The sequence below is a fragment of the Odontesthes bonariensis genome, chromosome 7 (genome assembly GCF_027942865.1).
Source record: "Odontesthes bonariensis isolate fOdoBon6 chromosome 7, fOdoBon6.hap1, whole genome shotgun sequence".
NCBI classification, from domain to species: Eukaryota; Metazoa; Chordata; class Actinopteri; order Atheriniformes; family Atherinopsidae; genus Odontesthes; species Odontesthes bonariensis.
The window spans coordinates 16,525,244-16,545,164 of NC_134512.1; the positions used below are offsets into that span (position 1 = coordinate 16,525,244).

General features: G+C 42.4%; 1 protein-coding gene across 8 annotated transcripts in view; it reads right to left on the reverse strand.

Annotated features, from left to right (window-relative positions):
• The window catches only part of pclob (piccolo presynaptic cytomatrix protein b), a 65,361-nt gene extending 45,872 nt beyond the window's left edge, over window positions 1-19,489 (reverse strand). For all 8 annotated transcript variants that reach the window (XM_075469723.1, XM_075469725.1, XM_075469722.1 and 5 more), the window contains exons 1-13: window positions 19,410-19,489; window positions 16,901-18,011; window positions 15,626-16,444; window positions 13,177-13,989; window positions 12,176-13,045; window positions 10,999-11,955; window positions 9,821-10,765; window positions 8,667-9,611; window positions 7,497-8,444; window positions 5,637-6,479; window positions 4,206-5,423; window positions 2,778-3,914; window positions 1,310-2,326 (exon numbers count right to left, since the gene is read on the reverse strand). In XM_075469723.1, coding sequence (XP_075325838.1) covers window positions 1,310-2,326; window positions 2,778-3,914; window positions 4,206-5,423; window positions 5,637-6,479; window positions 7,497-8,444; window positions 8,667-9,611; window positions 9,821-10,765; window positions 10,999-11,955; window positions 12,176-13,045; window positions 13,177-13,989; window positions 15,626-16,444; window positions 16,901-17,791 — 11,403 coding nt within the window. In that variant the 5' untranslated portion in view covers window positions 17,792-18,011; window positions 19,410-19,489. The remainder of the gene's footprint in view (window positions 1-1,309; window positions 2,327-2,777; window positions 3,915-4,205; window positions 5,424-5,636; window positions 6,480-7,496; window positions 8,445-8,666; window positions 9,612-9,820; window positions 10,766-10,998; window positions 11,956-12,175; window positions 13,046-13,176; window positions 13,990-15,625; window positions 16,445-16,900; window positions 18,012-19,409) is intronic.
• Between the last annotated feature and the right edge of the window lie 432 nt (window positions 19,490-19,921).

The window sequence follows — 19,921 nt, forward strand, 5'->3', positions numbered from 1 at the left end:
CACAGGACTTTCCATCTCAAATCTCTCACGAGGTTAGGTGATTCCCTGTTCCCTGGTTTCCTATGGCAGCAAATCCCATCACACTAATGCCGTTGCACAACCCTCCATCATCACTTTAATACATTTTCTGTGCTGCCGGTCTGCCGAGCAGTTATGCAATAACTTTGGCCTGTCCAGTAGTGAGAAAACCACAACAGTCAGCCATCATGTAGCTTGTTTTTTTTGGAATATTTTGTTTCAGATCTCTTAAAGTGGGTACTAAGCTCAAAGGCTAAAACAGATAACATTAGCTGATCACATACCTCTGTTCATAGTCATAGTCTGACAACAAAATCAATCAAGCTCTTCTTAACATTATCTAGTTTGCCATCTTCATCTAATATTCCAACACTCTTGTAACTCATGTTTTTTGTCAAGAGAACTCAAACAGCAGAGAAAACAAAAATCTACATCATTCCTGCTCTATTTTAAATAAGAATAAAAGGCATGACAGCCACTCTTTGCCATTTCTCCATCATTTTCACTGCTGTGGAATATTGCACAGGCTAATGACTAAAATAATTATTCTCCACTTCTCACATTACCACAAAAAAAGAAGGCGTTTGATTACATGAAAATTAACAGCATGTGTGACTATTAGTAGATAATACTTATACAGAAACAAACTGTGCTTTAGAGTAAGTATTTTAAATAGACATCCGGGTATGCATTTCAATTTCATCAATATTCATACATTCCTATGTGACATGAGCACTGAGAAAGGGCTCTTGCGTTACATGTTACAGAATGTACAGCTTTACTTTTGATATGGAAGAAAATGGTGTGCCAGCAGCACCATTACTAAACAGCCAGCAGACTGACAAACTGGAACCACAACAGAGCATTTCAGACAGAAAGTCAAAGGATCTGTTGTGTAAGTGCTTTTTTTTAAACAATAAAGCTTGTGAAACCATCTATCTATCTATTTGTATAAAGATAACTTGAACCTTATATGCATTTGTATTCATTTGAGTATCAATGTGTTTACATATGAACAATGCAAAATAGAATATAAAGTTGTTATTTCCAATGCTCTGAATAGTATTAAAACACACACATAAAGATAAAGACCTCTTCTCTTCCATTATGGAGAACCTTGCAATTTTCTCCTCACAACAAACCTGTATTTTTTTGCTCCTGGTAACAGTACTGATTACTGAATATTTGTAGATTTGTTACAGTAATTTCAACTGTTAAAATATATTTCAACATTAGGCAATTCAACGGGAGTGAAAAGTGGAAATGTAAGAATTACAGGTATTGCACTTACCGCTCCTGTATGGGGCATGGGGTTAAATCCACAGAGATTGCAGACAGTGCTCTTGCATTCAGTGCAGGTGTTGTAATTGGGAGGATCCTTAGAGTCCACGTTGAGTTCAACCTTACAGAGTGGACAAGTGGACAGACCAGCTTTGGGAGCAACCTTAGCCTCGTCTGTGGACTTTGAAGTCTCTGGTAAAGCTTTCTGTTCTTTTTCCTGTGCTGATGGTGCTGGCTTGGCCTGTGGGGGTGGCTCGGATTTCTGCGTAACAGGTTGCTTGGTGTCCTTTGCAGGGGTTACCTTTGGAGAAACTGGTGATGTAGCTCTGGGAGAGACAGGACTTGAAGTGGACAACTTCCTTTGTGTAGGAGGTGTAATTTTAGGTTCGTCCTGAACAGCTGAAGTTATCATTGTAGATGCTGAACTGAGAATAGATGAACCAAAACCAAACATCTTCCCAGTCACTGAATCAGCAGACTTTGCTGCCATAGGTTGGGTTTTGGGGGCACCAAAGCCCAAGAAGCCTCCAGATTCCTGTTTAGTAGGTTGAGGTGCTGGTGGAGCAGATTTGACAGGTTGGGTCACAGATTTTGATGTCTGCGGTGGTAATTTACTAGCTTCCTGTTTTGGAGGACTTGGCTTTACTTCTGGCTTTGTAGTTTGAGAAACCTGTACTTGTGGCTGCTTTCTAGCTAACTGCGGCTGGGCAGCCTCATCTGCTGGTGTTACTTGTTCAGTACTTGAAACCACTTGTGCCTTTTGCAAAGAATCTCGCCGTGGTGATGCCATCGCCTGGATTCCAGTTGACACTGGGGCCTCAGCTTCCAAAGGCTCTTTTTTGTATAGATTTGCTTGAATGACCTCTTTTTGGATGTCTTTGTGTTGTGTGGGCTTCTCCTTCTGTTCAGAGAGAGGTTGAGAAAGCTTGCCTGGTGAGGGTTGTGGTTTTACCATTGCAGGTTCAGAGGACTCAGATAATCGCAGGGCTCTCTGCACCTGGCAGTTTAGACAAAGCCACTCCTGTTCCTGAAACAAGTGCAAAGACATGAACCGTTGATTAAAAATAGGGTACAACACTTCTTTTACAGATAAATCAAGGAGAGAAGAAATCAAAGTAAAAAAGAAAATCATATAAACATGACCACCCCAAATTTTGATAATGCTGATTCTAAAAAAATGTTTAAAACTCTGCAGTTATTTTTTCTGAACTGTATTTCATATTTTCCCTGGCATTTAATGGAAATTAAATGACAAAAACAATCAGAACTGGCTATTGACGATTGCCCCATCAGAATTGGTATCTGCCCAGAATTTCACATGGCCAGCTATGACAAAGCCAGATTAAACCATACATTGCCACTACTCAGATAATAAATGGATTGGTAATTTGAATTGACTTAATTTAACTTGAATTATTTATTAAATTAAATTAAATCAAAATACTGAAATAGTTACTCTCGTAGTAACATTGGTTTACCTCTGACATGTTTGGCATTGGATTAAATCCACACTGGTTGCAGACAGTCGTCTTGCACTCTGTGCAGATGTTGTAGTTGGGTGGATCTGTGGTGCCAATGCTGAGTTTGATCTTACAAAGTGGACACATAGACTGATCTGCCTTTAAAGCGCCACGAGTGTCTACTGGTTCTTTCGGGAGATCTGGTGGTGTTTTGTCCACTTTGGCTTGTTCTGAAGGAATCTTATCCTGCTGTGGTTTCTCTGGTTTCTTCTCAGTCTTCTGCACAGGAGGTGATTTTGTGTCCTTTGCAGGTAATGTTTTTGGAGAGGCTGGAGGTGTAGTTGTAGGGGTGACTCTGTCTGCAGTGGACATCTTCCGTGGAGTTGGTGGAGTGGTTTTAGGTTCATCCTGGACAGCTGAAGATATCAAAGTGGATGCAGAGCTCAAGAAAGATGAACCAAAGCCAAACATCTTTCCCGTTACAGACTCTGCAGGTTTTGCTATAGTGGGCTGTGTTTTAGGGCCACCGAAACCAAAGAAGCTTCCTGATTCCTGTTTAGCAGGCTGAACCGGTGGTGGTACAGATTTAGCTGGTGAAGTTCCAGTTTTTGGAGGCTGTTTTGGGGGTAGGTTTCCTGCTTTTTTATCTAATGGAAGAGCGGACTTAACAGGAGAAGCAATGTCTTTTAGGGGCTGTTGTAAGGATAGTTTTCCTGCCTCTGGATCTGGTGGAAGAGCAGGCTTAGAGGTAGTCTGAACTTTTTGAGCCTGTTGCTGGAGTGCAGCAGGCTGTCCTTTGGGCATCTCTGAAGATGGCTTTTGTGAGACTGGAGAAACATCAGCCTTTGTAACAGTGGATGAAACAGGCAATTTTTCAGGCAATGACGTGGCTGTAGGGGTAACTTTATTTGATGGTGTGCCAACAGTGGGAGGCTTTGTTTCTTCTGCTATACTAATATTAACAAGCTCATTACTGGGTGCATCTAGTTTAGGAATGTCTTCCTGAGGAGCTGGAATTGGAGTTTCTTTCTTCTGTATAGTTGCAAGGACCTCTTTAATTGGTGAAGGCTGTTGTTTTATCATTGGAAGGCCCAGAGGTTCAGAAACACCAAGTGCTCTCTGCATTTGGCAGTTGAGACACAGCCATTCCTTCACCTAAAACGCAAACACAAAACATGGCGGAGTTAGGAGTTATTCATAAAGACATCTCAACTTGTATTTTAATCTGTTTATAAACACACATGTTGCTGAACAGAAAAAGCAAAAAACTAACATATTTCCTATAAATAACAATAAAGTATACAGTATACAAAAAGAAAAATGTATTAATAATTCTATAAGATTCTGAAATTCGAAACACAAAATATGACTTTGACTTAACAGCTATATATATATATATATATATAAATATATATATATATATATATATATTTGTCATTTAATTACCTCTGTTGCATTAGGCATTGGACTAAATCCACACTTGTTGCAGACATTGGTTTTGCAGTCAGTGCAGGTGTTGTAGTTGGGAATATTTTTGGAGTCCATGTTAAGATCCACCTTACACAGTGGACAAGTAGACTGGCCCACTTTAGGTGCTACTTGGGAATCCTCTGGTTTTGCAAGCCCTAATGGATCTTTATCAACTTTGCGCTGTCCTGATGGAAGAGCCTTAGCCTCCTGAGACTGGTCTGGTATATTTTCCAGTTGTGCTCTCTGCATCTGATTTGCTCTGCCCTCCATTAATGAATTCCTCCTTCGAGAAGGTTGGGGACTCGCTTTTGACGAAATCTGCCATTCTGATGTCTTGTCAGAGACTTGTGGGGCAGACATTTTGCGGGCACTAGGTATTGTGTGAGCGTCCTCCTGAACTGCAGATGTTATCAATGTAGATGCTGAGCTGAAGAGGGATGATCCGAATCCCAACACTTTTCCAGTCACCACTTCAGTTGTTCTTGGAGCAACACGCTGAGATTTAGGACTACCAAAGCTGAGGAAACTTCCTGATTCGTGACCTTCTGGCATTGGGGGTGGTGGACCACTTTCAGCTGGTGATGTGTCAACAGGGTGTGATTCTTCTTTCAGTGCTTGTTGATCCTGTACTTCATCTGAGGCTGTGATAAATTGATCAGTCGATTTCTGAATTTTGTCAGGTTTCTCTTCATTATTTTCTAATTTCACTTCAGATGGATCAAAACTTGGTAGAGTGGTCTTTTGATCCAAAGTTTGAACGTCGATAGTCACTGGAGTAGCAAGCATTGGTTTATTGAGGTCTGAAACAACAGGCCCTGTCTCTTTGCTTTGAGGTGCAGAGGAGGTTGGAGCATTATCAGCAGGAGGTAGAGTAGATTTCTCCTCTTTTGCTGGGTCTGAAACAGCAGCTGTAGTGTCTTTCACAGCTGGCGAGGCAGTAGTTGATGTTTTTGAAATATCCTTTTTCTTCTGTGGGGCATCTTTTGGTAGACTGCCCTGAATTTTGTCTGTAACCCCAGCTTCTTGTGTGGCAATAATATCTTTATTTTGATTGGTAGTTGCATCTTTTAGAGAGGAGGCAGGTGTGGACTCTGTGCTGGGTGATGCCAGTGGTTTCATCGGTGGAGGCCGAACTGATTCGGTGGCCTTGAGAGCTCTTTGCATCTGACAAGTCAGACACAACCACTCCTGCATCTGTCAGAAAACAACAGTATTTTTAGTGTGTATATTAAATATCAAAGTCAATGCAAGTGCAACACAACACCATTACTAACATTTTGAAAATATCAACTGAAAGCAAACCACACCATCAGTCATTAAACCAAAACAAAACGAAGGTAAATTGTATGCTTATATACACCATATGGTATAAAATAATCATCATAAATACATACAAGCCAATCTTACCTCTGACTCATTTGGCATTGGATTAAATCCACATCGGTTACAGACTGTATTCTTGCATTCAGTGCAGGTATTGTAGTTTGGTGGATCCTTGGACTCTACATTGAGTTCCACCTTACAAAGTGGGCATGTAGACTGGCCTGGTTTGACAGCAACTTGAGAGGCTCCTACAGCCTTTGGAGTATCCAATGGAGCTTTGTCTGATTTGGTCTGCACCACTGTAGGTGTCTTGTTCTGCAGTAGTTGCTCTGGCTTCTTCTCCTGGGCAGCAGGGGATTTGATTTCTCTCGCAGGAGACATCTTGGGAGTAACTGGTGGAGTGGTCTTGGGCTGGTCCTGAACAGCTGAATTCATCAAAGTGGATGCCGAGTTGAAAATGGAGGACCCAAAGCCAAACATTTTTCCACTCACAGACTCCACTTGCTTGTCAGCATCTGGCTGAGTTTTACCACCACCAAAACCAAAGAAGCCTCCTGACTCTTTCTGTGGTGCTGCATAAGCATTACTCAGCTTACGTTCAGTTTGCCTCATCTGGACAGGTGATTTGTCAGGACCTGATGGTTTTTGGTTCTCCTGTGTTTTTTTCTGAGATGGAAGTGGACTGGCTTGTTTTTGCACTACTGGCTTGTTAGCATTCGCAGATATCACTGGCTGTGCTGTTGTAGACAGTTTCCTCTGAGGCGATTGCGGTGTTGATGTGTCTTTCTTGTCAGGCTCAGCTGAACTAGTGATGTCATTCTTCTGTGGTTTGGGAGGAGTCTGAGATTTGAGAGAAGCAACTTCTGGCAGCTGTGTTTCTCCAAGGGCTCGCTGCATCTGGCAGGTGAGACACAACCACTCCTTCACCTAAGAAAGGGAAAAATGGTTCCGTTTAATACTGTATCTTTTTTTCTGTAAATACTTACCTGTTTTATAATTCATAAAAATCTAGAAAGAATTTTTTTTTTTTAAGTGTCAGTCTTTAAAGGGATAATCCGGAGTAAAATGCACTTTAGATCAATTTACGGGATGTTGGGAGTACATACGTTGAGTTGACATCAAAATCATGTCATTCGGATGTGTTTTGAGAATTTCGATTTGACCGTTTTTAGCCAAAAGTCGTTAGCCTGGAAGTGAATGGGGCAAATCATGTCACCGCTACAAAACGCTATTTTTATACCTCTTCTACAGCTCCAAACAACAAAACACTTACGTGGTAGTGAGTAGAGGGTCCCTAAAGCCAAACCAAAGTGTCCCGAGGTCTTCATGTGGTCGGATATAGAGTCCAGAATGAATTTAATCAAGCCAGTACCTTTCCGGAAATGTGTCTGCTGCAGCTGCCGCTGCAGACCGTGGTGAAGTTGGTTTGATATTGGTTTGAAAAAAAAAGACACCTTATTTCCTTATTGTGAATATCTGTCGAATATCCAATATCAAACCAACTTCACCACGGTCTGCAGCGGCAGCTGCAGCAGACACATTTCCGGAAAGCTACTGGCTTGATTAAATTCATTCTGGACTCTATATCCGACCACATGAAGACCTCGGGACACTTTGGTTTGGCTTTAGGGACCCTCTACTCACTACCACGTAAGTGTTTTGTTGTTTGGAGCTGTAGAAAAGGTATAAAAATAGCGTTTTGTAGCGGTGACATGATTTGCCCCATTCACCTCCAGGCTAACGACTTTTGGCTAAAAACGGTCAAATCGAAATTCTCAAAACACATCCGAATGACATGATTTTGATGTCAACTCAACGTATGTACTCCCAACATCCCGTAAATTGATCTAAAGTGCATTTTACTCCGGATTATCCCTTTAACAGTCTGCCAGCAGTAACCTGGAAATGTAATATATTTCTTTCTTTTTTTTTGTCTTGACTCACCACTGTTTCACTTGGCATAGGGTTAAATCCACACTGGATGCAGACAGTGATCTTGCATTCAGTGCAGGAATTGTAGTTGGGTGGATCCTTGGAGCCCATGTTGAGTTTGACCTTACAGAGAGGACAGGTAGATTGGTCCGGTTTGACTGATACGTGGGGAACTGCTTCAGACTTTAGTGTGTCAGATGGGGCTTCGTCAACTTTAACATGTCCTTTCTTCTGCTGCTCTGGCGTCTGGGAAGCAGGTAACTTGGTCTCATCATTTTTTGGCTGTACAGATGGTTGACCCTTTGTTTGCTGTGGTTGCTCTAGTTTCTTTCCTTGCTCTACTTCCTGGATACTGGGTGATTTGGACTGTTTTGCAGGAGACATCTTGGGAGAAACTGGCGGAGTTGTCTTGGGCTGGTCCTGAACAGCTGAGGTTATCAAAGTGGATGCAGAGCTGAAAATGGAGGACCCAAAGCCAAACATTTTCCCACTCACTGCCTCTGCAGCTTTTGTACCTTCACCTTTAGCATCACCGAAGCTTAAGAAGCCTCCTGACCCTCGCTTTGTTGCTGGGGTGGCGTTACTCTGCTTATGGCTAGGTTGGCTTGCCTGATCTGGCATTTTTTCTTGAACTGTTTGCTCTTTTTCTTGTATTTTTTTCTTATCGGGTGTCGGACTAGCTTGTTTCATTGGAGCAGCAGCAGCTTCAGGGTTGTTTGATGGTGTCGATTGTTTCCTCTGTGAGGAGACTGGGTCTGTGGACTCCTTCTTTGGCCCCACAGAGTCTGGAATCTCCTTCTTTTGAGGAGCAGTTGGTCTGGAATCATCCTTCAACTGAACTGCAGCAGGTGAAGGAACTTTATTTGGAGATGTTTGGGACATCATAGTGGGAGGCCCTGGAGGCTCAGAGGCTTCAACTGCTCTCTTCATCTGACAGGTGAGACAAAGCCACTCCTTTACCTAAAATACATTAGTACCTTGGTTATATATTGTTTTCGGATACAAAAATAGAGTAGTGAATCAGAAGACTTGGAAAATAAACATAAAACACAAGTTAGCTCATTTATTATAAAAATATGTCGTAATGGTGTAAGACAAAAAAGATTGTACTGATACTTAATGTGGTGTAGGGTTTAAACAATCTAAATGAAACTCAAAAGGATGTTGTGTTCTGGTACTAACCTCTCCAGCAGTCATAGGGTTAAATCCACACTGGATGCAGACAGTGATCTTGCATTCAGTGCAGGAATTGTAGTTGGGTGGATCCTTGGAGCCCATGTTGAGTTTGACCTTACAGAGAGGACAGGTAGATTGGTCCGGTTTAACTGATACGTGGGGAACTGCTTCAGACTTTGGTGTGTCAGATGGGGCTTCGTCAACTTTAACATGTCCTTTCTTCTGCTGCTCTGGCGTCTGGGAAGCAGGTAACTTGGTCTCATCATTTTTTGGCTGTACAGATGGTTGACCCTTTGTTTGCTGTGGTGGCTCTAGTTTCTTTCCCTGCTCTACTTTCTGGTTACTGGGTGATTTGGACTGTTTTGCAGGAGACATCTTGGGAGAAACTGGCGGAGTTGTCTTGGGCTGGTCCTGAACAGCTGAGGTTATCAAAGTGGATGCAGAGCTGAAAATGGAGGACCCAAAGCCAAACATTTTTCCACTCACTGCCTCTGCAGTTTTTGTACCTTCACCTTTAGCATCACCGAAGCTTAAGAAGCCTCCTGACCCTCGCTTTGTTCCTGGGGTGGCGTTACTCTGCTTACGGCTAGGTTGGCTTGCCTGATCTGGCATTTTCTCTTGAACTGTTTGCTCTTTTTCTTGTATTTTTTTCTTATCAGGTGTCGGACTAGCTTGTTTCATTGGAGCAGCAGCAGCTTCAGGGTTGTTTGATGGTGTCGATTGTTTCCTCTGTGAGGAGATTGGGTCTGTGGACTCCTTCTTTTGCCCCACAGAGTCTGGAATGTCCTTCTTTTGAGGAGCAGTTGGTCTGGAATCATCCTTCAACTGAACTGCAGCAGGTGAAGGAACTTTATTTGGAGATGTTTGGGACTTCATAGTGGGAGGCCCTGGAGGCTCAGAGGCTTCAACTGCTCTCTTCATCTGACAGGTGAGACAAAGCCACTCCTTTACCTAAAATACATTAGTCACTTTGTTATATGTTGTTTTAGGATACAAAAATACAGAGACTAGGAAAATAATTATAAAACTCTAGTTAGCTCATTCATTATAAAAATATGTCGTAATGGTGTTAGACAAAAATATTGCACTGATACTTAATGTGGTGTAGGGTTTAAAACATCTAAATGAAACTCAAAAGGATGTTGTGTTCTGGTACTAACCTCTCCAGCAGGCATAGGGTTAAATCCACACTGGATGCAGACAGTGATCTTGCATTCAGTGCAGGATTTGTAGTTGTGTGGATCCTTGGAGCCCATGTTGAGTTTGACCTTACAGAGAGGACAGGTAGATTGGTCCGGTTTGACTGATACTTGGGGAACTGCTTCAGACTTTAGTGTGTCAGATGGGGCTTCGTCAACTTTAACATGTCCTTTCTTCTGCTGCTCTGGGGTCTGGGAAGCAGGTAACTTGGTCTCATCACTTTTTGGCTGTACAGATGGTTGACCCTTTGTTTGCTGTGGTTGCTCTAGTTTCTTTTCTTGCTCTACTTCCTGGATACTGGGTGATTTGGACTGTTTTGCAGGAGACATCTTGGGAGAAACTGGCGGAGTTGTCTTGGGCTGGTCCTGAACAGCTGAGGTTATCAAAGTGGATGCAGAGCTGAAAATGGAGGACCCAAAGCCAAACATTTTCCCACTCACTGCCTCTGCAGCTTTTGTACCTTCACCTTTAGCATCACCGAAGCTTAAGAAGCCTCCTGACCCTCGCTTTGTTGCTGGGGTGGCGTTACTCTGCTTATGGCTAGGTTGGCTTGCCTGATCGGGCATTTTCTCTTGAACTGTTTGCTCTTTTTCTTGTATTTTTTTCTTATCGGGTGTCGGACTAGCTTGTTTCATTGGAGCAGCAGCAGCTTCAGGGTTGTTTGATGGTGTCGATTGTTTCCTCTGTGAGGAGACTGGGTCTGTGGACTCCTTATTTTGCCCCACAGAGTCTGGAATGTCCTTCTTTTGAGGAGCAGTTGGTTTGGCATCATCCTTCAACTGAACTGCAGCAGGTGAAGGAACTTTATTTGGAGATGTTTGGGACTTCATAGTGGGAGGCCCTGGAGGCTCAGAGGCTTCAACTGCTCTTTTCATCTGACAGGTAAGACAAAGCCACTCCTTTACCTAAAATACATTAGTCACTTGGTTATATGTTGTTTTAGGATACAGAAATACAGTAGTGAACCAGAAGACTTGGAAAATAATCATAAAACACAAGTTAGCTGATTCATTATAAAAAATATGTAGTGATGGTGTAAGAAATAAAGACTATTCTGATACTTAATGTGGTGTAGGGTTCAAACAATTTAAATGAAAAGGATGTCGTTAAACAAAGAATGTTGTGTTCTGGTACTAACCTCCCCAGTTGTCATAGGGTTGAATCCACATTGGTTGCAAACAGTGGTCTTGCACTCAGTACAGGTGTTATAGTTGGGAGATTGCTTGGAGCCGATGTTCATCTGGACCTTACAAAGTGGACAGGTGGTCTGAACTGCATCTGGGCCTGCTGCCTGCTGGGGTGGAGCTTTGCCCCCTGAGTCCTTGTGAGATTCATCTGGTTTCTTCTCTTTTTCTGGTTTCTGAGGAAGGGTTTTTGGCTCTTTTGCTGGTGATACTTTTGGAGAAAGTGTAGGTGTACTTTTTGGAGAAATCTTAGGCACAGCAGACATCTTGGGAGAGACTTGCACTGGTGCAGACATCTTACGAGAGCCTGGTGGTGTAGTCCGGGATTCTTCCTGAACAGCAGACGATATCAAATTCGATGCTGAGCTGAACATAGAGGAACCAAATCCAAACATCTTTCCACTCAAAGATTCTGTAGTTTTTGAAGCTTCAGGCCCTGTTTTAGGTTTGCTCAAAGCAGGAAGTTTCCCTGACTCCTGTTGACCTGGTGTAACTTTTTGCTTTAGACCAGGTTGACTTGCGTGGTCAGTAAGTTTCTGAGTATCTGATACCCTCTGGATATCCAGTGGAGTTTTCTGAACAGGAGTTGGCCTAACCTGTGTTTCACCTTCTGTTCCTCTAGCAGCCTTATTTGTCAGAGGTGCTGCTGCATGCTGTGTCTTCTGAGGAGAACCTGGTGTGGAGCTTTCACGTTTCTGTATTGGAACAGGGACTGGAGTTTCTGTCTTTGTAGCAGGTTTTTCTAATTCTTTCTTTAAGCTTTCCATCTGACTTGGAGCTGTTATTTTCTGCTGTACAGCAGATTGAGAAATTTTATTATCTCCACTTTGTGGTTTCATGGAAGGTAAAGCAAGTTCAGATGCACTAAGAGCTCTATGCATCTGACAATTCAGGCATAACCATTCTTTAACCTACAAAAAGAAAAAAAAGATGAAAACACAAGTCAGTTAAAACACCTATATCAAATATCTGCAGTCACATGCACAACCAAACTATGTAAAACAAGTATTTTGGTTCAGTTAAAGGCTGTCAAATGGGTAGCTCTGGATCTTTTTTTTATTTATTCAGCCTTGGCTGAGGTATGCCTTTACAAACTGTTGCTGGTTTTAATGTAAACAAAAAAATTATTACCTCTAACACATTTGGCATTGGGTTAAATCCACACTGGTTACAAACAGTGCTCTTGCATTCAGTGCATTTGTTATAGTTGGGAGGATCCTCGGAGCCAAAGTTGAGTTCCAGTTTACAGAGTGGACAGGTTGATTGGCCCGCCTTTGGAACATCTGGAGCCACCCCATCCTTCAGAGATTCAGCTGGTCCTTTTTCTGTTTTTGCTCGTGGTAGAGGAGAGGTCTTGGGCTGTTGTGGTTGCTCTGCTTTCTTCTGTTCAGGTTTCTGAACATATGTTTTGGTTCCCATTGCTGCTGGTAATTTTGGAGAAACTGGTGGCGTTTTTGATTCATCTTGGACAGATGAGGTTATTAAAGTGGATGCAGAATTGAAAATAGAAGAACCAAAGCCAAACATTTTTCCACCCAGTGATTCAGCAGGTTTTGCAACATCAGGAGGTTTGGGCCCACCAGATTTTAAGAGCCCTCCGGCTTCCTCTGTTTTAGTCGATGGAATATTACTCTTTTCAGTTTGATTTGTCTGGTTTGGTGATCTCTGGAGATCTGTCTTTTGGCCTTGCTGTGGAATTTTCTTACCAGCAGCTGGGCTGATCTGTTTCTGATTTCCAGGTTCTTCCTTGACTTCAGCCTTTGTTGGATGTTCATCTGATTTTTGTGGTTTCCTTTGAGGGGAGCCTGATTGTAAGGTCTCCTTAGATTTCACAGATGTTTGAATGTCTTTTTGTTGAGGGGGAGTTTCCGTCTTTAGGGCACTGGCAGGTGCAACAATTTTATTTGGTGAGGTCTGTAGTTTCATTTGTGGAGTTCCTGGAGGCTCAGACGCCCCCAGTGCTTTCTGCATCTGACAGTTGAGACAAAGCCACTCTTTCACCTGTAAAAGAGCAAACATTAAGTGAAATTTAAATCAAAGTTATTGTTGACCAGTAAAATGAGAGGGTGTTACAATCATTGTTCACATGTGTTTTTTTTCCCTTGTTATTTCCAAAACAGCTTTTATCCTACCTCCTTAACATTTGGCATAGGATTAAATCCACACTGATTACAGACAGTGTTTTTGCATGTGGTGCAGGTGTTGTAGTTAGGTGGATCCTTAGAGCCCACATTGAGTTCCACTTTACAGAGAGGACAGGTAGAATGACCTCCCTTGGAGAGAACAGGTGAAGCTGAAGATTTGTTTGGCTCTGATGGAGGATTGTCTGCTTTTGGCTGCACAGATGGTGAATCCTTGGCTTGCTGTGTTTGCTGTGGTTTCTGTTCTTGTCCTTGTTTCTTTACAGTTGGAGATTTGGGGTTCTTTGCAGGAGACATCTTGGGAGAAACTGGCGGTGTAATTTTAGACTCATCTTGAACAGCTGAGGTAATCAAAGTTGAAGCAGAGCTGAAGATAGAGGAACCAAAACCAAACATTTTCCCAGTCACTGAATCAACAGGCTTTGCAGCAGCAGTTTGACTTTTAGGACCACCAAAGCCAAGGAAGCCTCCAGACTCTTGTGTTGTAACATTTCCCTGTTTTTTTACAGTGGGGACTGTCTGATCTGTTTGTTTTTGAGGACCTATCTTCTGGCTCTGCTGAGGTGTTTTCTGACCAGGAGCTGGGCTGACTGGTTTATGGCTGTCTGGTCCTTCAACCTTGACTGGCTGTGCTGCTGGTGTTGATATTTCTTTCTGAGGAGAGCCTGGTGCAGAAGTCTTTTGTAGTGCAGGCTGTGCTGCAGGGGTCTTTTTAAATGAATTTGCCAAGGCTGTGTCTCTCGGGGGTTCAATTCCTCCAGCAGCTCGTTTCACCTGGCAGTTTAGACATAGCCACTCCTTTCCCTTAAAGAAATAAAATGAATAAATAATACAGATAAATAGATCATATTCGCCATGAGGTTTTTGGGTAAATTGCAACATACAGAAGCTATGAGTTGAGATGTCCTAAAACAACCAATACAGACAGACACTGAATGATGGAATGCAAAAGGCAGACTCACTAAAGAACTATGCTGACATTACTGGGCTGATGAAACATTTTTAAGTTTTATGATGCAAGAAACACTGGTTTTCTGGTCGAACACCGATCTTTAAAAAGCCTGACCTACCGATTCCGATTTTGGCCGATACCGAGTTTTTTTTATAACTGACACTTTCAGGTGTTATAAGGTCAGTCTGACGGCATACACCTTCAATGTCCAAATCTTATGTTATTGAAAAACATTGAACAATACCCGTGGAACAATACAAACTTGTTTTAACTTCACTTGAGGTAGTCAGTCAGACCTCTCTCACAGCAGAGAAAAAGGGACAGGGGCTGATTTTCAGACCTTTGCGGAGGTAGATAAGATTGTTGGATAATAATAATCGGCGGATAAGATCGGTTTCACATGCAAGTATTGGCCGATCGCCGATCACCCAAAATTAAGGAAATCGGGATCGATCGATCGGTGCACCCCTAGAAAGCAATATTTCTTCAGTTTAGTCCATAAATGTTACAATTCATTATGTCCTGTATATTATTTGCACAGAATTCACCAAATCTTTTAATTTATCACGGTCCAGTACTATTCTGGCCATTGATTTAAGCAGTATAACAAGATCAAGTAGCCTTAGACGGTCCTTGGTAGATTCTAACTGTGCATTGAATTACAGAGTCAAGTGTCAAGTCCTTTGTGCTGCAGCTAGCGTTGAGGAAGTCATGCCTTTTTACACTGTATGTGGTATTCCCTACAAGACAATACTGATAAGGTGTGTGTCTATGCAATGTGTGCTTTCGCATAAAGCCTTCAAAGTAAATCCCTTTGACTAAAGTTCAGCAACAGTATCTGACACAGTGTGGACAGTGAATGAATAAGCCAATAAACAGTGTTATGAGCTTTCTGGGGAAATTATCTTTAAATCAACTATTTACCAATGCATTAGCTTTAACGTTACTGCAAAACCAAATATAGCACTTATTTTATAGCAAACAGCCTTCTTGCTGTGACTCAGTCAAAGGATTGGAAAGAAAATGGCAACGAACAAAAAAAGCAGACAAATGTTACTCCAAACAGATGTAATGTAAATCTCTTTGGTACTCTGACATTAGCTTGTGCTAATTGTTCTTTTCTATAATTCTAAATGGTTTACTTGGTTTAAAACTGTTTAATTCTAGATTTATTTAATAGATAATGGCATTAAAATGCTGAAATACCCCATCTGAACATTGGAAAATAAACTTTTCAGTTGCAAAAAATTTTTTTTGTGCATGGTTCTGTGCTGTATCTGAGCAATTAGCACTTTTAATAAAAATAACAACACATACCAAAACAAGTTCTGGTAATCACTTAAGAAATGAATTAGCCTTGCCTAGAAAACTGTAAAATTGCATAAAGACAATTGGTTTGAGAATAAATGTATCTTCTTGATATATTTTCTTTTATTTTCATCCATGAATTTATCTCTCAGTTATATCAGTGGAAACCATAAGTCTTACCTCTTTAACATTTGGCATGGGGTTAAATCCACACTGATTACACACAGTGCTCTTGCATTCAGTGCAGGTGTTATAGTTGGGAGGATCCTTAGAGCCTATGTTGAGTGCCATCTTACAGAGTAGGCAAGTTGAATGGCCTCCTTTGGGAGCATTGTGGGAGGCTGCTGCTGCCTTCGGAGCCTCTGCAGAGGACTTTTCCACTTTACCCTGTGTTGCTGGTTGAGACTTTGCCTGCTGAGGTTGCACTTGCCTCTTGTCTTTTTCTGACTTTTGGACATGAGGTGCTTTCGGAGAAACGGGCGGTGTTGTTTCTGTTTTAGCAGAAGATATCAAAGTAGATGCAGAACTGAAAATGGAGGAGCCAAAACCAAACATCTTCCCAGATACTGACTCTTCTGCTTTTGCTGACTCTGTTTTAGCACCACCAAAGCCAAATAAACCCCCTGACTCCTGCTGGGAAGCCAGGGAGGCACTGCTTTTCTTTCGTTCAGTTTGATCAGTCTGAGGGGGCTTTTGAGATCCCGATGCCCTTTGAGTCTCAGGTGTCATTTTCTGGGTAGATGCAGAACTGGCCCTCTTTTGATTTTCTGGTTGTTTCGCATATTCATCCTTGGCTGGCATCTTTATTGATTTAGACTGCATTTTCTGAGGTGAACCTGTTGCTGATATATCTTTTCTGACAGGTTCAGAAGGAGATTGTGTCTGGGTTTGTGGAGCAGAAACTTTGCTGGGTGAGAGCTTTTTTATGGGAGGTCCGGGTGGCTCAGAAGTTCCTTGAGCTCTCTGTATTTGGCAGGTAAGACAAAGCCACTCACGTCCCTATACAAAAAATAAACACAAATGTACATGGGTAAAATGTGCACATATTACACAAAGGTACAGGGAGTAAAAATGCTGCCCTCAAAACTTATTAGGAGGCATCACAAATACCTTGAAAACTTGCAATAATAAATCATTGTAAAAACGACTGATTAACCATGGGCAACAAATTGACCGAGTCATATTGGTGGGGCTTATCTATTGTTAATTTCATCTTAACTAAAGGTAATCACAGAGATGTTTTTTTAGAAAATGCTGCATCATAGCTACAGTGTGGGCTTCAATCAAACATTGCTTTTAGTAAAGCATCATTTGGTAAAACTCTATCAAAATACCAAATCAGCACTGAATAGGAAACAAATAGGAATGTCTAAAATAGTAGGAACATGCATGTATAAATGTAATCGTCTTATATAAAAGAAATTATGAGAAATTAAATGAGAAGGTATTACTTACATCAGAGTCTGGAGGACTGAAGCCACATAAGCTGCACACCTCCGTTTTACACTTTGTACAGGTTTTAAAGTTAGGTGGTTCTTTTGTTTGCATATTAAGTTCAGTCAGGTTGCACACAGGGCAAAGAGATTTAGAAGTTGTTTTTGACTGAGATCTGGCTTTTGTCGCTCCCGGTGATGGAGACCCTGTTGGTGTCAGGTCGGGTGTACCTGGTCCCCTAATGCCTTGTTGTCTTTCAGAAGACTGCTGCTGAGGCGTAGCCCTGATGCCTTTTTGCTGTTGTCCCACCTTAGATGAGTCCTGCTGTAGCTGTCCAATTTTAGGTGACTGCTGCTGTTGCTGTCCTAACTCCGTTCCATCCTTAGTGGACCTTTGTACCCCAGTTTTTGCAGATTCTTGTTGCTGTACACCAGTCTTAGCAGGACCTTGTTGCATCTTTGTCTTAGGTGGAACCTGCTGTTGTGATGATGCTTTTGGAGACTCTAGCTGTGCTCCACTCTTGGTCGGAACTTGTTGTTGAACTCCAGGCATAGGTGAACCCTGCTGCGATGGACCCTTAGGTTGTTTTTTGGGGGCATCTGTTCCAGTATTTGAAGCAGCTTGTTGTCCCGCCGGCTTGTTTGTGGGTACAGTCTGTCCATTCCCATGCAGCTTTGGTGATCCTTGTTTCGGAGGAGGCTGAGACTTTTGCACAGCAGGAGCCTGCGGTTGCTGTTTTGAGTCTTTTCCATGGCCTGCTCCAGGCTGCTGTTCTCCAGATGGCTTCCTCCCCTGCTGAGGAGGTGATTTTTTATCCCCTTCCCCATCATCTCCAAACAATCCAAATTTGTTTACGGCAGAAGACACAGCATTCAGGGGGTTGGCCCCGCTAAGAAATTTGGAAGAAAACATAGTCGGGTCCTCTTCCTCGTCGTCTTCCTCCTCACAGGAGCTGGAATCTACAGGACTGTCAGAGTCAGAGCAGGAGCTGTCTGCTCTTTGTCCTGGCTCTCCAGCAGTGGCCTGTGCTGGAGCCGAACCTGTGGAGGGGGCATCTACAGCCCCTCTGCTGCTGCTGCTGCTGCTGCTGCTGCCTGGGCTCTCCTCTGGCTCAGCATCTACATCAGACTTCCTAAATGCATTACACACAAAGAGAAAAGAAGAGTGAGATGAGCGAACACACGAAGAGGAGAGATACTGACAAAGCGTAGGAATTTATGAACCACATACACCCTATTCCCTCTGAGCAAATGAACAATAATGGCATCCTCAATAATGGTCACAGGAAAAGGAATGCAGAACATATCATCAACCATCCACTAATTAACTGCTCCACAAGTTATCACTCATAACTCATCTTACACTAGCATCATTGTAATATTATATTTGTCTAACATTTAGAGGTGAGCATCTTTATCTAAATCCAACCACTGCACATTAGCAGATGGATTTATATTTGAATGCACTTTAAATCTGAGAAAACTGCGTATCCACCAGTCCTTTATCAATAAAATGTGCTTTCATCCCGACTTAAACAATATAAATTTGCAAAAAAAATAGCAAGTTATATAAATAAGGTCATTAGGTATTTAACCCCACAATGATTTACTCCGCACCGACTGTTGCTGTCAGGACCACGGACAGTGTCAGAGTCGCTCTGACGATCTCGCATGTTTCTAAAAGAACCCTCACATCCAGCAGTGCAATATACAAATTAGTGCAATATTAATGAACCCGGCTTCTACAAACCCATTTCAAATGACAGAACTAGATTGCTATTTCTCTTCCACCCTAAAAAAAATTGGATGTTCATGCCATGGCCCAAGTGGCGCTGATTGTCGAGGAGTCAAAAATCTCATGCAGGACATGTTTTACAGCAGCAAGACAAGTAAACACAGGGAGCGCTCTGTATGGAGAAGCATCCGGGTGGGGGCCCTTCAAATATTGCATGTGGGTGATACTTTTATCATACGAAAGCAACATCAAGGGGGGAGCAACTATCTCTCTAAATGGGCTGTCACAGCTGGATTAAGCCTAAAACGTTTAGGCTACTTCGCACTGCCCACAAGCAGCAATGTTTCATATAGGCAGATCTGATGTATCCCCAGCTGTTCACCCTAATGAAAAAACAGCATGCATAACGCCAGACCATTCTAAATCGCATAACGTGTAAGTCCGCAGAGGGTGATGACAGGTCCAATCACACGGGTGAGTGTAGAAGAAAAAAAAAAGAAAAAAACACATTATCACCAATTCGCATGCCCTTGACCAGGCGTCTATTCAGATTCTGAAATGATACCAATGTTCAACTAATCCAAATTATTAAAAAAAAAAAAAACCTGCGTAAAATAGCGAACAGACCCTGCGAAAGCCCTGTCATCGCTGTCATTTTACGACACACAATCTGTTATCCGCGCCGTGTCTCCCCGCTCATTCCCTCCCATCCTGCAGCCGAGCATCCTTCACCCTCTACGGTCACAATGTCAAACACTAAAGCGCGGTTATCAAGTGAAATCGCCGGAAATTGTACCTTCATCAGCAGCCGATAAGCCTCCCCATTTTCCTCAGACCTGTTCGGAAATCCCCGGTCCGTGTCTGTACATCGCCGAGGGATGGAGGGCACAGGGCAGCAGATAGAGAGCACCCACTCCGCCTCCGAATCTAGTGCGCAGGCGCCGCATCTGACAGGTGATCACAATATATATCACGCACGGAAATTGAAATTAAAGGGGACAAGCGATTTATTTCCTCTAGAGTCACGTGTGATCAGCGGGGAAAACATGGATTTTTACCCTCAGGCATGATATACTGCGCATTTTCTCTGTGGCGTGGACGCATTTGAAATGTCATCGTGGTGATGATGAGCACGATAGGGGGATCAGGCCAAGCCATAAAAGCAACATTAGAAATATTCAAGTCACTTTGAATCCCGTTCCACATGATTACTTAAATCTTCTTTCTCGTAGCAGGTATTAGTGTTCTAGTGTTAAAGCTACGAGCATTAGCATTAAAGTTTATTAATGTTTATTAAACATTAATAAA